At 42.9% G+C, this 20,391-nt stretch overlaps 1 protein-coding gene across 3 annotated transcripts in view; it reads right to left on the bottom strand.

The window, feature by feature from the left end:
* The window catches only part of LOC144532303 (signal-induced proliferation-associated 1-like protein 2), an 89,258-nt gene that overhangs the window by 8,379 nt on the left and 60,488 nt on the right, over positions 1-20,391 (bottom strand). For 2 of the 3 annotated variants that reach the window (XM_078272990.1, XM_078272992.1), the window contains exons 10-16: positions 16,264-16,518; positions 11,353-11,499; positions 9,768-9,871; positions 9,585-9,673; positions 7,949-8,322; positions 4,380-4,643; positions 1,429-1,567 (exon numbers count right to left, since the gene is read on the bottom strand). In XM_078272990.1, the coding sequence (XP_078129116.1) occupies positions 1,429-1,567; positions 4,380-4,643; positions 7,949-8,322; positions 9,585-9,673; positions 9,768-9,871; positions 11,353-11,499; positions 16,264-16,518 (1,372 nt within the window). The remainder of the gene's footprint in view (positions 1-1,428; positions 1,568-4,379; positions 4,644-7,948; positions 8,323-9,584; positions 9,674-9,767; positions 9,872-11,352; positions 11,500-16,263; positions 16,519-20,391) is intronic. The other variant, XM_078272993.1, reaches the window with a different exon arrangement.

Below are 20,391 nucleotides of genomic sequence, written 5' to 3'. Positions count from 1 at the left end.
TTCCCCTCACCGCTCGCATCAAACAAAAAACGGCACTGAAACCCTTTGACGTGCCACTTGGGAGGATGTGTTGGACAACCACCTATTCAGATGCCTTTTTTCTTTCCCACAGGAGGTTTAAAAGAGGAACGTTGCGGGAGAATACGCTGCGAACGGCCTTTCCTTTACGTCAGCCACACAATAGCCTGCCTGTTTGTGGAAGGGCGTCTCAGCGGACACCGCGGCTGGCAAGAAAAATCTCTCTGCACCTGCTCACCGACACAAACGCTGGATCGGGTGACTACTGGAAGTGACACACAAATTAACCTTTAGGTGGTTAAACAAGTCAGACAGTATTTGACTGTTTTGATTCCTTTACGGGCCAGCAGATGATATTGAAAACATGCAGTCCCAGAGAAGCTGCTCCCAGAGAAGAACAGTTTGTTTTTATTGGGATCAGATGTGTATATGGTTAGAGTGTTTGGCTCTGTGCCCTACTTCATGCATCCCTCTCCCAGATTGCCTTTCCACACATTGTATTATTACACTGAATCAGACCGGAGAGTGAGATTACAACAAGGACTGCATTGCTCTTTGAATCAAACAGCAGTGTGTACCTTTGTACTGGTTACTGTGTTTTCTTTCTCTGTGGGAAACCAAATATAATCAAATTAAGGGAAATCACAATGCAGGCCTGATGCAGCTGCTTTTATTTTAGGCACTGACGCTGCCTGGTTCTCTTGTAAGCATCACATTCTATATACTGTAAGCCCAGTGCACAACAGCAAGACAAACTGATCAGTGCACTAAGCTGTTCTGTATGAGGGACAAGACCTGCCTTTGCCAAATGACATGCCTGCTTTCTCGATGAAGTGCACTTATATTAGAACTGAGCAGCATTCAAAAATAAGCCATTTGTATGTCTCCAGGGTCTCTTCCTGGTAGATAATGGATGGGGGATGGGAGACGGAAGATGCAATTAATAGAGTCTGCAGGACAGGGGAACATCAAACATCGATGCACTCTCTGCAATTCCCTGCCTTTAAACCATGACATCCCAACTGAGCAAACCCAGGCCCTGTTATAAATTAAATTATCCAAACACTCAGTGCCAGTCAATGGGGACTGAAAGGGTCTTGTGTCGGGAGAGACAAGGCCCCATCAGTTGTGGTGCTCAGCAGCAGGACCAGCTGATGGGCAGCAGATGTTTATCCTGCACTACTTGGTTCCCAGCAAGAGGTTGTCTGCTCTGGTTCTGGCCTTGTAGGTACTACGTCTCTTAGTCAGCATGATAAAATAGCCTTTGTGTTTGGAGTTGATCCTAACAATGGCATGTCATCATGCTATTATTATCATCATTACTTCACAGTTTCAACAGGTTTGATTTGTCAACACCCCAATTATTGTGTAATTTAGAGGCTATTAGTCAATCAGCCGCGATGACCTCACCTTACGACTCCGGTCTTCTCCTGGAGGGCTGTCGGGCAGCATCATTTTAAGGTATTCTTCTTTCGAAAGTCTCCGCAGTGATTTTTCATCGCGCTCAGAAGCCTGGAGCTGGCAGGCGGCCTCCTGTGCGTACAGCTGCCTGTAGACCAAACAGAGGAAACAGAAGAGCAGAGCTCATCAGAAGGGTCATCAAAGCCATATTGTGCAAGGGAGGCTTTGGGCCATCGCAGCTTGGGTCCAGCTATTTGGAAAAGAATGTCAGTATTACACAAAGTGTTCAGGTGGATCTGTCTTAGCATGCCAACATCAGGTGTCTCCATGCTAGTCAGGTGAACTTGGGGTAACATGGTTGGAGAGGGGAGACAGGGAGGGAATTTATTACCAATCCCACCCTGTCCCATCTCACTCTGCCAAACCAATGATTAAAGACAGTGTGAAGAATGCAGCAAAGCACTGTAAGAGGTAGAAAGGAAGGGGGAAAAAAAGGTTTTGGACAGAAAATACATCAACAGACAAGTGCAGACCACGGACTCTAGAGGAGTGTTCAGACAAACAACAGAGGACATGAGAGCTGTTAGACAGAATTGGGAAAGGACCTACAAGAGGTGACATGTTTTGTTTTGGTGGCTGTGTTTGTCAGTGGGGTGTTTGTCATTTTAATGCTTTTCAGGGTGCTGAGTGTTTAGAGGGGGATACAGAATAGGGAGAGTGTGACTGACCTGGCTGGTTAAGTCGTATGGCTGCGAGACCTCTGCTTTAAGTGAGCAGCCTGTGAGCATGACACACTGAGTGCTGTTGGCAGGATGTTAGATGGCCGTGGGGGGATACGCTACACGGCGAGACGATGGGCAGCCTGGCTGCGATGGTTACCTAGAGACACCATTACTGAGAGTTGCCCTGTTTTAAGCTTTTGGCACCATGGCAACCAAGCCCTAAATACATAGATGGGTATTGCACATGCCCATGTGTGATTGCCAAATGCATTCTGACTGATTCACAAGATCTCTGGTTGCTCTATTCTGAAGGCAGCATCCAGGAAAAAGAAGTGCAATTAATTGAGCTCAGTATACTGGTGGTTTGGTGTTAAAACTGTACGGAGCAACTCCCTTCTTTTTCCCATCTATATTCTACTTAGCTCTTGTCCAATTTGTTCTTACATGATCGATCCATGATTACGGGAAGATTGGAACGACGCTAAAGCCCCGACCTTTGCAATTAAAGGTCATTCTACTGTTCGGGAGTGTCTGTTAAATGCCTACAATGTGTAATAAATGTTTTCTTGCACAGCAGGTCCTGAGTAATTACCTTTTATTATAAATACAAATTTGGAATGCCTAAAATTTGAAAAAAAATCATGTCATGCTGCCAATAGCTGTTACCGGCCTCCACTCCACCAGAAAGCCTAAAAATCAAAGGGGCACACGCAACCACAACATCCCTGGTTTGGGTGAAGATTGGGCTGCTTGTTGCATGTCACCCCCCTCTATCACTGTAGCGACTGACAAAAAGAGGAGGGAAGTATTGTGGACAGTACACAGCAGTAGGATTCTAGAGGAGATACAGCAGAAATGTCACAGCCACTGATGCACAGCTGGTTGTCCTCCACTCTCAGCATGTGCCACATGGCAAGACTAGCACTTTAGACCTGCCATGAGACACAAGTGGGGCGGTGGTCTGGGACCAAGGGTGGGGGCTGGGAAGGTGTGTGTGGGGGAGCAGGCTGGGCCACAGGGGGTTGACTTCTGACTAACTGTGTACCTTGAACGCTCAGACAGCATTGTGAGAAGGAACGCTAACAAGCTCTCCGCTCCTCTGGAACAAGAAGCAGAAGCAAGAGAGAAACAGCCCAGGGTTAGGAGCATTGATACACATCCTGCATTACATACAGCGTTAGAGCAAATGAGAAAACTTTTTTAGAAAGGGGGAAGAAAAACTTCATTAGGTTAGAAGAATATCTGTGAGTAATATTAGGCCATTCATCATGAGGCGCTGTTATGTAAGATGAAATAAAACTGTGGGATTATATAAACAAACAATGGGGACGGTAATTGAATTACAGAGATTTTTCATAAGTCGGTAGGAGACGACTTCACTGCATGCAATCAATCACATAGTCTTAAGTGGCAAATTTCACAGCCTAAATGAAATTACTTGGGAATGAGAGCAGGGGGTTTCTTCCAGGGCAAATCTCACATTCTGTCCTCCAAAATACAGTACACACACACACACACACACACACACACACACACTTCAATTTCACCATCAATGGCTCTCTGTTCTCTACAGCAAACCATTTAATCATCAGACAGATACAGTCAGTCGTCACTGCTCATATAAAGTCTGAGGGGAGTATACATTCTCAACCTGGCTGAGCGGCTGCATACATTCCTCTTCCTTTGCAATATTTCTAGAGGCTATTCTGTGGCGGGTGTGTCCTTGGGCTGCATGTGTGACAGCAGTGTGTTGTGTGTGGATCGTTGCTTAGCTCCCAGCAGAGATGCTGATCTGGTAGAGGCTCAGCCTGGCAGTCCACGGGGACACAGCTTCACAGGAACAATCAATAACCACAAGTGACATGTGCCAAGTGTATTATGTCCGCGGCTTCATTGAGCTTATTTATTTTGTGGCTGTCGGCTTCAATCAAGGCCAGTTTATGCACACTGGGTGGACTCATAGGAGGGGGGGGGGGGGGGGGGGTACTTGTATTGGAATGGGTCTGGCTCTAGTGCAACAGTAAGCAGCTCTCTACAGTGAGAGAAACAGTGCCGACGAGGCCAGTTAGCGTGATTAAAAAGTGTGTCATCTAGCTTTGCATGATAGCTGGTGTTGAACTTAATGTGAACTTGCACCAAACTGTACTAAATTTTGTTTTGTTTTTGTGGTATGTGAGCGCATTTGGTGAAGTTCTTAAACATGCTCTCTCTTGCGTTCTCTCTCTCACACACACTCACCCACACTCTGAAATGTTGGGAGGTCCCTCAGTGCTGTGGGCATCAACATCATCATCATCAGTCGTCTTCATGCCCACTGGAAGTTTGCAATCGGACTGTGGGTGTGTCTGTCCACAAGCCTCTGAGCTGGGCTCCGGCCCCAGCTCTGGCCCCGGCTCTGGCCCTGAGCTGCTGGTCTGGGGGATGGTGTACACCTTGGACGAGTCAGCGGACATACAGTATCTGGCACCACGGGCCAGAGGACTACCAGAATGGTGTGAGCCACTGACCAAACAGCAAAAAATAAAGAATAATGTAACTCAAAAGTGGTCAAAATGAATGAATTTAAAAATCAGAGGAAAAAAACAAACATAAAAGCATAAACAAACAACAATGAAAAAATGAGAAAGGCAACTAGCTCAGATGTTAAAGGTCCTATGACATGCTGCTTTTTGGATGCTTTTATATAGGCCTTAGTGGTCCCCTAATACTGAATCTGAAGTCTCTTTCCCGAAATTCAGCCTTGGTGCAGAATTACAGCCACTAGAGCCAGTCCCACAATGAGCTTTCCTTAGGATGTGCCATTTCTGTGTCTGTAGCTTTGAATGCTATTGAGGAGGAGAGAGGGGGGGGGCAAGCATAGACAGTATATAAACTGGACCAACAGATCCCGTTGTTCTGGACGGAGACCAGTGAAGGATATTAGAAGCACTTTTCCGGTGATGGCTGAGCGTTACTGCGCAGCCTCCAACGGAGCTCGTAAATGTGACGTTAGCAAGCTGTTTGAAAGTTGGAAGTCTTCTGGTAGCTGTGCCAAGAGAAATCTCAATCATTCCGAATCTTGCAGAGATGGAGAGCGTAGGTATATGTAAGGAGATAACATAGGCACAGGCTAATTATTGCTAACTAAAATGCTAGTTAACATTAGTAATTAAACTTAAACAGCTAATTTAAGTCCAAACTGCCCGCAAGCTTCTCCTGTACTATACGGTAATTCCTCTACTATGTGACAGTAAGTCGCGTGGTTATGACATAATCGTCAGCCTATTTTTACAAAAACGTCTGCTACGGAGGCATAACGTGAGATACAAGGTAATGAAGCCTTTTATACATTGTCGTGTTCCTTTAGAAATAAACAATGGACAAATAAAGTCTTTAAACGCTTCTGATGTAAAGTTATTCACTGTCAAAGTGGCGCCAAAATGAATGGCAGTCAATGGGATGCTAACGGGGGGTGATGGCTTGGTAGCATCAAAATGGTGCCATAGAAGCTATGCGTTCTGGGGAGAGGCTTACCCCCTTGGGGGCAAGGTGGAGGGTGGGGGTGTGGCCTTGACTAACTGCCACTTTGCTTGTTTGCAAGCCATGATGTCTCTTTCTTTCTCATGGTCGGGCAAAGCAGAGAAAGGGGAGGTAACCTTGCTCCTTATGACGTATGAGCTTTCTTTTTCTCAAAGGCGGAGCAGGATACCCAGGGCTCAGTTTACACCTATCACCATTTCTAGCCACTGGGGGACCATAGGCAGGCTGGGGGAACTCATATTAATGTTACAAAAACCTCATAAAGTGAAATGTTCATGCCATGGGACCTTTAAGAAACAACCAGGATGATTTTCACCATTTTTCACCTCTGACCTACATTGGAAGATGACTCACATCCAGTTTATCATGTGCATATTCCTGCTGAACCTTTCAATATTTAGTCAAATATCAACTAACAAACCGGATTAAAAGGGTCAGTGCATTCAAATCAGAAATAAGGTATTGCCCCACTGACTCGTAGTGGTATCTAGCCAGTTTTATATGAGGTTTTGAGATATTTACCTCTGTGACTTCAGCTGATTTCTGATCCTCAAAATAAAATAAAAAAATGACTGCAAATACCTGCATGGCTAGATATCACTAGGTAAGTGGGAATTTTTTTTCTTATTTTGCGATTTGGGTGAACCCTTGAACTTACGATCTAATGGCCAAAGGAATATTTTATTTGTAGAGAAAAAAGGAAATATTCTAAACTTTATTTTAGCTACCATTACTAAAACAGTTCATATCTGTTTGTTTCTGGCTGATTTCATATACAGTACATCACAATAGATCACAGAATCCATTTGATTCAAACATGGCTATGCACCATTTCTTCGTTTATGATTATTGTTTCAGCTTTGTGAAAATTCCTAGAATAACTCCATATCCTTATACTACATCCTCATTCAAGTAACGGCAGATTTATGCAGGATGAATGAATCACATGACAGTGATGAGAAAATGAGCCATGCCCATGCATCAGACAAAGTGCTTTGCTCCTTTTAAAATTGCATTGCTTGCATTGCATCCTTTGCAATGTTAAGAAGTCACCCAGAATAGCACATCTACTGTAGTTTCCTATTTTTCTTATCATTTAAATGAGGCTGGACAGTTTATGTTTTATGTCACCTGCCTGGTTAGGATTCCTCTGTTACCCGCTTAACTGGACTCAACTCAAGGTCCAACGCCTTGTTCTTTGTTGGAAAACTTTCAGCAAACATTCGTCTAAAATACCTCCGAGACATTACAGTTGGCGTAAGCTGGAGGCGCTACACACTCTGTTTCCATATTCATGACCATCTGGGCCACACCCTGCAAAATGTGCTCCTGCTGCTTCACTGTTTGTTCAAATGACACTCTGGTGTCAAAGACCATTACATAAAAGGTGGGAAGCATCGAGTCGTCAAGGTGATGGCGTGGGCTCTTTACTCATTTCTGAATGGTGTCCTGGAGTGGACAGCTCTGACGCCTCCAAAACAGGTCAATGATCTCAACAGATTGCACTAACATAATCCTGTATGGCATAAACAAATAGATACCCATTCTATTTCACAGAGACAGACTGTGAGTGGCTGCAGGGCCAACCCTCTCTGACACCCCTCCTCTTTCCCAGATGGGCTCCAGTCTGGTGAGGAGGACTTGGATGACGGTGTGATGAAACCCCCTGTGTTGCTCTGGCCTGACAGCAGCCCCACACACCGTCTTCAGCACAGCTGGATGAGTGAGGCTGAGGGTCAGGAGTGAGGGAGCACGGTTGGGTGAAAAGGTCAGCTAACAGCCAGCAACCATCCTTTTGTGCATGTGTTGTTGTCTGTGTGTGGGTTTAATAGAACAGATAATGGGCTAAATAGATTGCCGGCGGTGGTATATGTGAATGAACATCCACGTTTGAACGCATTGGATTGTTCTCCGAGTCATGTACCGTGTAAAGGGTGTCATTTTTCTCAGAGGGAGTGCAAATGTATGACCCAACATGCTAGAATTAAGCCACAACATAATGAAGTAATTGCCCATAGAGAATAAAGAACATCACATTCTGACATTAGCAGGAGTATACAGTGTGGTGACAAAAGGAAAAAAAAAAAAAAAACATGAAGTCTCCTAGTTAAGTTTTGGGCCTTCAGAACAGCTTCAATGCTCCGTGGCTTAGAATCAACAACTCACCAATCTCTGTCTTGACCGACCCAAAGCACACTTTTAGCAGCAGATATAAGCAGCTAAAACAATTGCTGCACATCTAGAACTGTCTTTTAGGGGGAACAAGATAAACACAACACACATCCTACCTCGAATGGGATGAGATTTCGCTCAGGTCCCCGATGCTTCCTTCCGTCACATGACTAGACATAATGGCAGAGGCATAGCCCTGTGGCAGGTACAGTTTCCCATGATCCTCTTCCGACGCCCCATCCTCATGGTGCTCCGACACCCAGTGGTGTCCCTGATCCCCCACCCTGCCCTGCAGCAACACCCGGGCACCAGGGGCCACGCAGGGATTAGTGTCGATGCCGCTGTCTGTTGACGCCCCTTTGATGTAAGTGAGGCCCAGCATCTCCGGGTCCATCAAGTCTCCAGAGCCAAAGTGCTTATCGTCGCTGTTGCTGGAGGCATTGCTTGAGAGAGTGTTGCTACTTGAGTGGCTAGAGTTTTTATCGCCCGTCTGGTAGAAAAAAAAGAGAGCAAGAGGATTAAAGGAGATAGAAATACAGTAAATCAGACGAGGTCAAACAGCAGCTGCAAATAATTCTTACGGTTGCTTTAACATGCTTGGCGCACCAGAGGGGGATAGGTTTACCCATGAGGCTACATCACATGTCCATGTGTCCCTGACTGAGGCGACTGCTTGTTTTCTTGAGGCCCATGTTAATGTTGGGCTAATTCACAGTAACAGGAAGGAAAACAAACACAATATGCTGAATGTCTCATACTTTGTTTGTGACCTCTTATATTCTTGCGTGAGAGATCCACATAATATCGCCCCTAAATCACTTTAAAAGGGGAGTATATTATTCTCACCAACTATTTTACTCAGCTTTGTGAAAGCCAAAGTTGTACATCAACAAGCTAAAAAGAAAATCTAAAAAAGGTCAGGCCAACTTGACTCCAGTGTATCCAAAACGTAGATCAGTGGCCTAACAAATAAAATGTATTGACTCAAAAACAAGCCTCTAGTGAAGGGGGAGTTACAGTAATGCTTAATTACAGAATATAAACTAATAATTCTGGTTTATGAGCGGTCAAGTTTCCTTTATTAAGCTATGCTAAACACTGCTAAATCATGAAAGCAACTTAAATCACATCACATTAAAAATAGCTACTCTGATTTGAAAAAGAAAGCAGCTTCTGTGCATTAGTAAAAGAAAATTCCAAGAAAATCTTTATCCACTGGCCTGGGTAAATGCAACACTGACTAGAAGCACTGGAAAATGTTGTTAGCTGTGTGTGGCAGCATCCAGAAACAAAGGAGAAAGAAAAGATGGAGGGAGAGAGAGTGAATGGGCCAAAAAAAGAAGATAAGGAATATAGAGAAAAGGAGAAAATGAGAGGCTTGAGCACTTAATATATTCAACCTTCTAGGAAAATGTGTCCTAGAAAAGTGTGAGACAGGTGATGAGATGAAACTCCCGTTAGCATACTGATGAAGGGAAAGTGATAAGTGCAAAGAGCGGCTAGAGGGGACGACATGATGTTGAATAACCCAATTGAGCTGCTGGTCGCTGCAAAGCAAATAAACAAGGGCAATCTGACCTCACCCCGATCCAAACACTAATATGGGGCAAACCAGGTCTGACAGTGCAGATTTGGACAGATTTCTACTACAAAAACAGCACACATACTGCAGAGGCTTCATTAAACACTTTCAATAAATGGTCATGTGGGCAGCCTCTGCCAAACCGAAATCAAAGTAGGCCAGACATTTACCCTGGACAGCTTGTTGGGCGAGTCTTTGCCTCCTTCTCTTTGCTTCAGAGGGTTCAGGATCTTGGTGGAGGGGATGTGCCATTTGGCCTCTGTGGGGCCGAGAAGAAAAAAAAGCTAAGGGTGGAGACGTACGTGGTGTGAAATAGACAGCATAGATCACGGTTAAAAGAACATCAGACTCACCTGCAGATCTTGTCCTCTCCAGGGTGGGCTCCCGTTCCCTGTGGATCTCTCCGTCACCCCCTTGGATGTCACCTGCCCGCTCATGGAGGATAGGGGAGGGGCACCTGGAGAAAGAAAGAGGGAAATTGGCTGTAAATTACTGTCTACAGAGTGAACTCTGTATTTTAGTCAGAGAAAGGCTTCAATAGTTTACCACCAAGGTACAGCAATTAGCTCGAGATCATTTAAGGTCGAATCACTTGAGCTTATAATAGAATAAAGGAGCTGCCAGACATTGCTGACAAGAGACCTCCTTTTATTCGACTGGGCATGCCAGACACTGTCTTGCTCTTGACAAAGGGGAAAGAGCAGCACATTTTTCAAAGCAGGTCTTAATTAAACCTTAAAGAGCCAATAAAGGTTACAACAGATGAACAGAGGCTACACTGTCTTGTGATCTTTAGCTCAGACTTAAACCGGAGATCAACCGGCTAGTCAACATGTCTGCCGCTCTGCATCCTGACAGCTCTGACAGGACAAAATGATCCCTGAGAGTTCAGTGCACTTTGAGGCCTCTGACAGAAAGGCAGCAGTGTGCAGCTAAGCCTCTTGTCATGGTCTGTAACCACTTACAGACAGACATCGGTCTCTGATGGATTCTACTCATGTACAAGACTCAGATGTCACGTCTGTACTGTGTCTGAAGCCTTGCATACTATTATATGATCCAAAGCAGGACAAAGAACCGAATATTGAAAAGAGCTCTATATTGGACTGTTAAGGGGGAAAAACACATAAACAGGAAAACTTTGATGACAGAAAGAAATTGTGATTCTTTTTTTCTTCTTCATGTTGACAGAAGCTAAAAAGGTCCATGTCGGCTTAAGCCTCTTCCTCCTGCTCTCGTTTTTATGATTGTTTGTTTTTTCATCAACAGATGTCTTTGATGGCTTTCTCCAAAATTACAGTGTAGTTTGCTAAAGTGGCACTTCAGTTGAAAAACTGAAGGACAAGAAAGAATTATTTATAATAACTGTCTATTATATCTTAAGTGCTCATCCTTTTTAAGTCTTCTGAACAGAAGCAGGAAGATGTTATTGTAAAAAAAAGTTCTGTACATGGCTTGGATTTGTTATGGCTATAAAGCTGAATTGACTATTTTACAAAGTCACCATTTATGTTTGAGATAGCCTTCATGTTCTTCTGAATAAAATCATGAAAATAAGGCTTTGGGATGGTTGAATGGAAAGTATAATAATGCATGTTGAAAGTAAATGAAATCTAGTACATGAAACTCTAATCATCCTCCATCATCTTCCCTAATTTTAAGCTCTGGATGTGGTATTAGACTGTGACAGGCATCATTTTATTGTTTTGTTAGATCACTACCTGCTAAAAAAGAAAAAAAGAGTGATGACTGCCCAAAAGTGCACTGATGTTTTGGTCATTTCATGTGGAAAAATTGCTGTCATTTTACAAAATTGGAAGTTCTCAGAAATAGTACTGGGACTGATTGTAGCTGCACTCATTACTGCAAAACCGCATATTCCTGGAGGGACTACTACTAGGCTATTTTAACAGAAGTAACACTGCTGTGGGCCCGTACCCATCGTATCCAGGCTGCTGGGACCATGTACCACTGCCACAAGGTCCTGGATCACTGGAGGAGGACTGGTTACTGGGGGAGCTGCGGTAGTGCTGGTCTCCCTTGTTACATGAGGTGACCTGGGGGTTCTCCATATCCTGCATCGTCCTGCAGAAACAGATGGACAAAAGATACACAAGTTTAGAACACATTGCCATAGATGGTCAAAACCTGGGCTGGCATCACGTTATTATGTATAAATCGATTTTGGGCTGCAATTAATTACTTAATTGTTTATAAAATGTCAAAAGAAAACATCACAATTCCACAGAGCCCTGGGTGACATCTTGAAATAGTTTGTTTTGTTCAACCAACAGTCCAAAACATTCAATTGACAATGATATAAAATAAAGAAAAGCAGTGCATTCTTTTAAAATGATGGAATATGCAAATTACTTAAAAGATTAGTTCATTGTTAAAACTGTTGACGTGTTAATATTGTGTCAATCAAGTAATTGCTACATTACAAATTTTAGCACTACTACTGTGTAAAGATTATTATTTGAAACAATTCTATACCCAATGTCTGAATTAGACTCTAGAAGCTGACATTTCATAAGTGGAAAAACTTCTTTTCTTTTTCTTCACTGTCCAGTGTTAAAGACTTTATTATTGGGTTGGATGTCACTCCAGCGAATCACACCGTAAATAATCTCTAAGAAAGCGTGAGAGCTGTCAGTGAGGGAGAAGGCGTTTTGTTCTCCAAAGAGAAACAGAAACAGAGATTAGTTATGGCACAATGCCTCGGTGAGGAATCCAGATGGTGCAGCCCGGTGTGTATGTAGAGTAAAAAAGACAGAGGTAGCCTCCGAATGTAAGAGGATGCTTGAGATTTCTGCTTTGAAACACAAACTTGACTCTGCTCTTAAACTATCTTTTCACACATGACCTGTTAAAAAGGGGGTTTAGTCATTCACTTGTCTCAGCTCAACCTATCCAAAGTGTTTTGTACTGTCTCGCAATAAGCCCTGACTTAGTAGCTTTCGCCTGGTCAGGAAAAACTTGCGGACTATGGTCTAGAGTAAAAAATAAACACTGGACTCGAGTTATGTCTGCTGCCTTCCTTTTAACCAACACACCAAAGTAGCTTAAATAACCGGAAGGAAATAAGACTGCAATAACATAGGCAGGATGGCTATCACATTAAGTCTCCAGCCAGGTCGAGCTGCAAACTCTTTCATCTCTGTTTTTTTCTTCTTATGCATTTGTTTGTATAATGAGTTTAGGATTGGGTTTAAATGAAACTGATGTCCCAGATGACAAAACATGTGTATTTTCTCCCTTCTTCTTTAAAAATGAGTAATAGAGCATTTAAAGATCAGAATATAATAAAAAATATAAAACTTTAAAAAAAAAAAATCTCATAATTCAAAAATCACAATGAAAAAATGTATATTTAGAAGGTGACAAATTCTTTCCCTTTCTGCTTTGTCATCAGGTTTCCTTTGCCTAGACCTCCATGGGAAACTGACTAAACTGTCAGTAACTCCGTCGCGGCTCACATCATTGAACGCTTTGGCCTGAATGCTACATTTCCTCCCTGGCTGAAGGGTTAGTCTCCTCAGCCGAGTCTAGCCACTTTAATGTGAAACAGCAGCAGCTGCTTTTTGTTCTCCTCGTCTTCCTCTCTTGACATAATGTAAAGTTCTGGGGGGGGGGGGGTGGAATATTGAATATTTTTTCTCTTTCTGCACTGCAATAACATTCGAGGCTACAGAGATTAGGGATCGGTCCCAGTTGGCTGCGTCGTAGGTGTCATATTTTACAGTGCCAAGTCTGGATTCAGATACATGTGTGGATGGGATATTTATTTATCTAAGCTATCGAGATTCATTTTTAGAGTTTATCCCCGTCAGATAAACTCTAGTGCCCTTTCATCAACAACACCCGTCATGTTACAAACATGTTCATTTCAATTTAAACTGGATGTTATTTAACACCAATAATAATGTAAAAGTGGATATTATTTTTTACGATAATGTTTTGATACAATTAAACGGTCAATATTTAGGTCAGTTTGGTCCGGTTTGCAGTGGCAGAAGCTGGACATTTCAACCATGTATCATTAGTTTTAACAAACTATTCCAACTGTTAATCCATAATTCAGCAATCTATTTAAATCATATACTTTTAGCGGAGGCTTTAAACTGCATCCATTATTTAGCTATATATTTATTACCATATATCCATCACTTGCAGCTAACTATTTATATCTTTTCAAAATGACTTATAAATAACTAACGTTTAATGTTTAGACTTCTCTGCTTGCTTGCTAAACAATCACAACATATAGTAGTCCGTATGTGTTTAAAAAACAAAAGAAATTGTTGAGCTACTCTACAATCTTTACACGTATCCTGGCAACTGCAGACATACCCCCTGGGGTACGAGTACTGCTGGTTGCTGAAAACCCCCAAATTGTCAATTATTCTATATGTTGATTTATTTTTCTGGAATATGTGACTGTATTATATCCCCTTCCTGTCTCCCTCCCTCTTCACTCTATGACTCCTTCATCTGCCTTCTCTACTCCCACTCCCTCTTGGGTGCTACATATCGTGGTCCGGGGAAGAGCACTCTCTTTGTTTCTGCAGTAATTGGATGAGATGAGCTGAGCTGTGTCAGTGTCCCCATCACCTCCTCCTCAGCAGGGTGCAGGAAGAGGGAGGGAGCGGGGTACAGAGAGAGAGAGAGAGAGAGAGAGAAAGTAGCGAAGGAGAATGGAGTGCTCCCGCTGCCAGGGACTCTGATTAGGCAGAGAAGACGGCCATTATCCCAGTATAGTCAGAACAGGCAACACCAGAGGGGGGGCGGTGTGACACACTGGAAAGGTTATCATGACTGTATGGGGTTTCATTAGAATGAACAAATCACTGCTTTACATGGTTCAAGGGAGATGTCCAAAAGAGACAACGTCTAGGACAGGAACAAAGTCAGAGTGTTGCCTTGTCATCTAAATGGAGATGAAAGCGAAGCCGTGAATTCATGGACTAAAATGCTCCGTTTATATGAATGCAAATAATGGAACACAACAGCCCCTCAAAGTGATACTGCCTTGCTTCTCTAAATGAGTTCAAAGATTTCATCTCAAAGGATTGGATCTTTTGAGCGGCATGATGTTTGATTGCAATCTTTGCTCTGCCTAGCTTTCTGAAAAACCTTGAATAGAAAGCTTAACTTCCAAAAGTGTTTTAAAAGCATAATTTTGTTCATTTGTTTATTCAATTTTTTGCATTCATTTACTTTTTTTGCACCACTGTCAATAATGCTGCTGTGACTTAATCTTTTACTTAAAAAGGAACACGCCGACTTATTGGGACTTTAGCTTATTCACTGTATCCCCCAGAGTTAGATAAGTCCATTCATACCCTCCTCATCTCCGTGTGTGTTGTAACTGTCTGACGCACCCACCGCTAGCCTAGTTTAGCACAGATCCTGGAGGTAACTTCTAACCGTATACATACTGGGAACTATATTCTCAGAAAGGCGAAGCACTGCTACTTGGGCGGAGTGATTAGCACAACACCTGAAAAGCACCGTTGTCATTCTCTGCTCCTCACCACGGAGCTTCTCAGATACTGCGAGCAAATCACTCCGCCCAAGTCGCAGTGTTTTGCCTTTCTGAGAATATAGTTCCAGTTTATATACACGGTTAGAAGGTGGCTGTGTCTCATGTGACGTTGTTATTTGTACACCCTGTGACTATACAAATCACAACATGTAAATAGGAACATGTTGGCGTTATTTTGTCACTTATTGGGAGCAGTAGGCTAGATGGAACCGGTTACCTCCAGGATCTGGGCTAAGCTAGGCTAGCGGTAGGGGCGTCAGACAGAGTTACAACACGCACGGAGATGAGAAGGGTATGTATGGACTTATCTAACTCTGGGGGATATGGTGAATAAGCTAAAGTCCCAATAAGTCGCCGTGTTCCTTTAATTATTTTAATTGTTAGTTGGTATCTGTGTAAGGCTTACTACTGCTTTAATTTTAGTCTTATGGTGCATATTGTAGGTGGTAAAGGTGTCAAAACCTTTTATGGACATTACATTCATAATAACTGAACACATACTAACCCAAATGTAGTGTGTTCTTTTACAGGTGGATAAAGGAAATGTTTACAGGGATACTTTGCCTATTTCAAACCAGCTCTGTGTCATCTTTGTGTGTGCAGTATGTTTAGATGAACGGTGTGTGGCTTGTCTCCGTGGAGCTAGTGCATGGAAGAGTGGATCTCGGCAGACCTCTGTGCCGCATGTCGCATCATCTGGCGATGACCTCCGCGGGGAGCTTCATGCACTAGTGCCACGGACAGAAACCAAACATTGTTCATCTAAACACACTGCCATGACACATAGCTGGATTTAAATCAGCAAAATCTCTCTTTAAGCTCTTGCAGTGTTCCTTTAATGTGTGTGGATTAGAGTGCGGATCGGGCCGCATTTTTCTGTCCGAGCCCAGCCCGCGTCCGACAGAGCAGTAACCGAACCCGATCTGAGCCCGACAGGCATTAAGATATTTATGTCTGAGCCCGACCCGAGCCCGACACAGTTAAAATCACATGTTTTTCTCATACTAATGACACATGTACGTTTGTTTGTGTGGAAAGCCCGCTTTTATTAAGAAACTGTAGGAAGGCATTCAGAAATGTCAACAGATGAGCACATCAGTGCACACGGGGCAACAAGCGCACTTTAACACAGGCGCGCAGTTGACTACCTACATAATAAGCTGTTTTAAATTTAAAATGTTCAACACCTTATCGCACTGATGTGACTGAGCCCCGACCCGTACCTGAACATCATTTCCAAATGTCTGTCCAAAAACTTCTTTCATTATGTAAATTCATAGTCTTTTGAAGTCTAGCGTTACCTGGACCCGTCTGGCAACTTCCTATCGAAGGAGGTGCTTCGTGGGATAGCTGCCTGGTGCTGCTGGAGGATCTGCTGGCACTGCAGGCGATCCGGGCCCTGCGTAGGTGAGCCCCGGGATAGTGGTGGCGCAGCAGTTGTGGGCACCCGATGCCAGGTGGTGTTTCTCCTGAAGGGTGTCTTGTACTCGCAGGGTGTACCCTCGCTGTCGACTTTGTACTCCACCATGGGTATGCGGTAAAGCTCGGAACAGCCCCTGAGAGGGAAGGGGGATGTGGAAGGAAACAAAGAAGGAGGTCAAGGTCAGCAATGACGCAGCGATGAAAAGGAGACTAAGATCCCAGTTGCATTGCAGGTTGCATTCCTTCCAATTCGTCACTACTAGTGAGTTCTTTCACATCCACATCACGTCGTCATTTTTCCATTAATAATATAAAATATTGATCATTGCAGCTTTAATCTGATGACAATCTTACAACTGCCTAGAAGCTAGTAATTACAATGGAGAACACAGTTGATTAATCATGGAACAAAGAATTTTAATGTAATAAATCACATTTCACAATATTACTTCAGCATTGTGCATATATCTACAATTACAATTCATTCTTGAGGATGTAATGAATCATAAAAATAAGAAGAGTTTAAAAGCTCAATTTACGTTCAATATTAGTCATTAAATCCACATTACAATGTTATTATTAGTAATGTAAAAACGTTATACTTTACACTACATTGCATGTTTTATCATGTTTTGCCCATAAAAATGAGAATTTCATAACATTTTTAAAAATGTTCTGTTGTTACCATACTTTACTGTACAAGACAACTGACCCTGGTGTCCTCTGTAAAAACTTGGCGGAGGGGAGTCATTCATCCATTACCATGACTACACCAAAAAAGAAATAATTAGCCAGAGGCAGACATCTAAATATAGTGTGTCCATGTGCAGGCATGTGTGTGCCAACATACAACACACAGATACATCAGGCACATAGAAACAAGTGGAAAACACTTTGCCTATTTTAATAGAGCCGAAAATCTCAGCTTGCCACTTAACCAGATCTAGGTCTCCCCTGAGTAGCACTACACAGGAGGCTTTTCCCTCCCTCACTCTCCATCCCATTACTGTTAACAACACTGAGGATCTCTGGGATGGACAAGGACTGTGATGCCATTTCATGCAACATTAATCCTTGGTGCTGGGCAGAGGCTTGGTGTGTATGTTTGGAAGGACGAGGGGTTTAAAGGGTGGTGGGTCTGGGTTAAGCAGCCTGGATGCTCTGCTAGCTCTCCAAAAGCATCTCAAGCATGAACCTAATGATTACACTGCCCTCCCCCTCTAAAGTCCATATTCCAGAATCCACTGGGGGATGGAAAGCTGTGTATACTTTGCTGAGGTCATACATGTACACACAGTGGAGCTTGAAGAGGGTGCGCTGGCTGATTGCAAAGTCTGCGGTGGAGGGGGCAATAATCCCTCTCATCAAACTGGGCCATGGGTGGCTGGGCTGTTTACATCTGCCTCCCACTGGAGCAGTGGGTGTTATAAAGATCTAACTAGAAGAGCATCCCTCGCTTCCTCCTCGTCTACCATGTTTCTCACATCTGGTCAATGTCACCGGCTTGCTGGCCTCATTCACGATGAAAGACTGTCCATGGTGTGCTCCACATCCTCCATACTTTACATTATTTATTTACTATATATACAGTATATGTATGTATGAGAGAGTAATGAGTGGCATTACAGCATCAGAAGATCAGAGATGTCCATAAAAGAAAAAGGAATTTATCTTGTTGGGTGAAGCTACAGTACTTTAAGTGTATGAGGAGAATGGCGATTGAACAGATTTAATCATTATCCCATTAATTATTATATTATGTAAAACCTGAGGTCTGTCAATCATTTTGTGTTATGTCAGAAAAAAATAGTGCTGCAAATGCACTCATTACCTTGATTCACTGTGTGCGTTTGTGTCTGTGTGGTCCAGTCAGGTTGCCACACATCATTACTCTCTGAATAGGCTAAGCCTAGCTAACAGCTTGTCAACATGAAAGGTCTCAGCCGTTGTCCCTGTTCTCTGCTTTTTGCTCCAGAATGAGCAAGAGCTGACGAGGTGAATTTCTCTTATGACCCTAATAGTCTCCCTCAGAGCCCCTGCAAGCAATAGCTGCAAATGGAAATACGCATCATATTCTGATGTATGTGGAATGTGCTTCTTGTTTGTAATTTATAGGGGGAATCGGACTCACTGTGTATAAATCATAATGAAACAGCAGGAAATGGATGTTTGGTCAATAGTTAAACCTGAGCTGTAGGCTGCTAGTGGAGGAGACCCATCCAGCCAGCGATAAGGGGAGAAGGAAGCCAGGAACTAATATAATACTGTCTGCTTCCTCTTGATTTCCACCAATAACTGGTGCTGCAGGGGTTATACATTATACCACAATAGCCTACATGAGCTTGTAGGAGAACATCTACAACTTAAAACCAACATCCAGTCCGCTAGAAATACAGCTACTGTATGTCTGACTTGTTGGAGGAAATCATTTGACAACACAATTGCCACAACTTGACGTGACATTACTAAAATAACATCATTGCTCATTGAAAATAAATAAATAAAAGAGTCTGTGGTCAGTTGGAGGTGAACAATATGCTCCTTCAGCCATTGGCTCTTAACAAATTACAATAGACCAGTATGACAACAGGACCTTAGACCTCAGAGAGCTGTCACTCTAATGACATGGCCAGCGACTGAGCAACAAGCTAATCCATTCCCACAGTCAAGAGTCCATGTCACAGCAAAAAGCCACAGAGGTTGTGCCCTCCACCAGACCTTTGCAGAACAGTGTCAGGACTCAGGAGGTTCATTAAATAAGGTGTACGGAAAAGTGTATAGGATTGCAAAAAAGAGAGGGAAAAGGCCCTTTTCAATGATTTCTTTGCAAACTGATCTAAAGGAAAGAACGCCTCCTGTGAAGAATGTGAGGGGATTAAGCCGAGCAATTTGTGATGCAGGTTCCCTGAGTTTTGGTTTTGCAGCGGTCACTTTCACAGGGTGTCAGCATGGGAAGTGAGAAAGCCGGCTTAACTTCAGTCCAGATGGAAATCCTTGATGACAAGTCCAATGACACTTCAAAGGAAAGGTCACAAGTGGCCATCTGAATGTCGCAGGCAATACTTATTATCAGAAGGGGGGCTTATGCAGGTTGAACCCACTTCAAAATCGGGTTACCCGCCATTTTTAAACATAAATCTTTGCGATAAAAACCTAAAATGTACAATATGTTCTAATAAAATACATAAAAGCCTAAAACTCTGAAAATAGTATTATTATTTTTTGGTTCGGTTACCGTTTGTGTGTCTTGTAGTAATCATCCCTTTTAGTCCACATTGTACTGATCCTTGTTTACTCTTCCATCTCTGATGACCATATACCAAAACATACAATCACTGCCATGTTCTGTACATTGCATTCCTGTTTCAAAGAGCTAATCTTTTTCATCTTTTTCTCATTAGTTTGATCCAAGGCTAACATGTTGAACTTGTTTAAAGCTTTTCAAAGTGATGATGGAAAGCCTCTGGTACTGCACTAGGCCAAAACCACATCCTTCCTCCAGTGTAAATAAATACAGTACTATAGGTACGACTAATATTAGAGCCATAATCCATAGGCTTCAGGCTAAGCCAGGTAAACCCGTTTAGGGCATAAACAGCTTTAGGAGATTTGCCGCAAAACAGTGTTACAACGTTGCCTTAATGTCCATTTTTTTTTATAAAAATATGTTAGCAACCAGATGATACCATCAATCCTCATTGAAGCTGGAGGAATCACAAAATAAAGAAGACTAAATGACATTCTGACAGTTTAAAAACAGTACAGAGAAAACACACATCTTCGAGGCCCAACATGTGCTTATGAAAACATTTTTCCTTGTCATGGTAGCAGTGTGGAGCCAGGGCACATTGTCTGGAGGTCATGAGACTCTTGTCCATTGTTGTTAGACTAACCCCCATCTCTCTGGCCACAGGGGACTGACTGACTAGGCCCCCTGCTGAATTCCTTTCCTTTGAGATAATAGTTGAGAAACTGGAGTACTTATTGTTGACTGCAACACTTTAGCA

The sequence above is a fragment of the Sander vitreus genome, chromosome 17, assembly GCF_031162955.1.
Source record: "Sander vitreus isolate 19-12246 chromosome 17, sanVit1, whole genome shotgun sequence".
NCBI lineage: Eukaryota > Metazoa > Chordata > Actinopteri > Perciformes > Percidae > Sander > Sander vitreus.
Note: the sequence above shows the minus strand (reverse complement) of the source record. Positions and strands in the feature narration are given on the sequence as shown.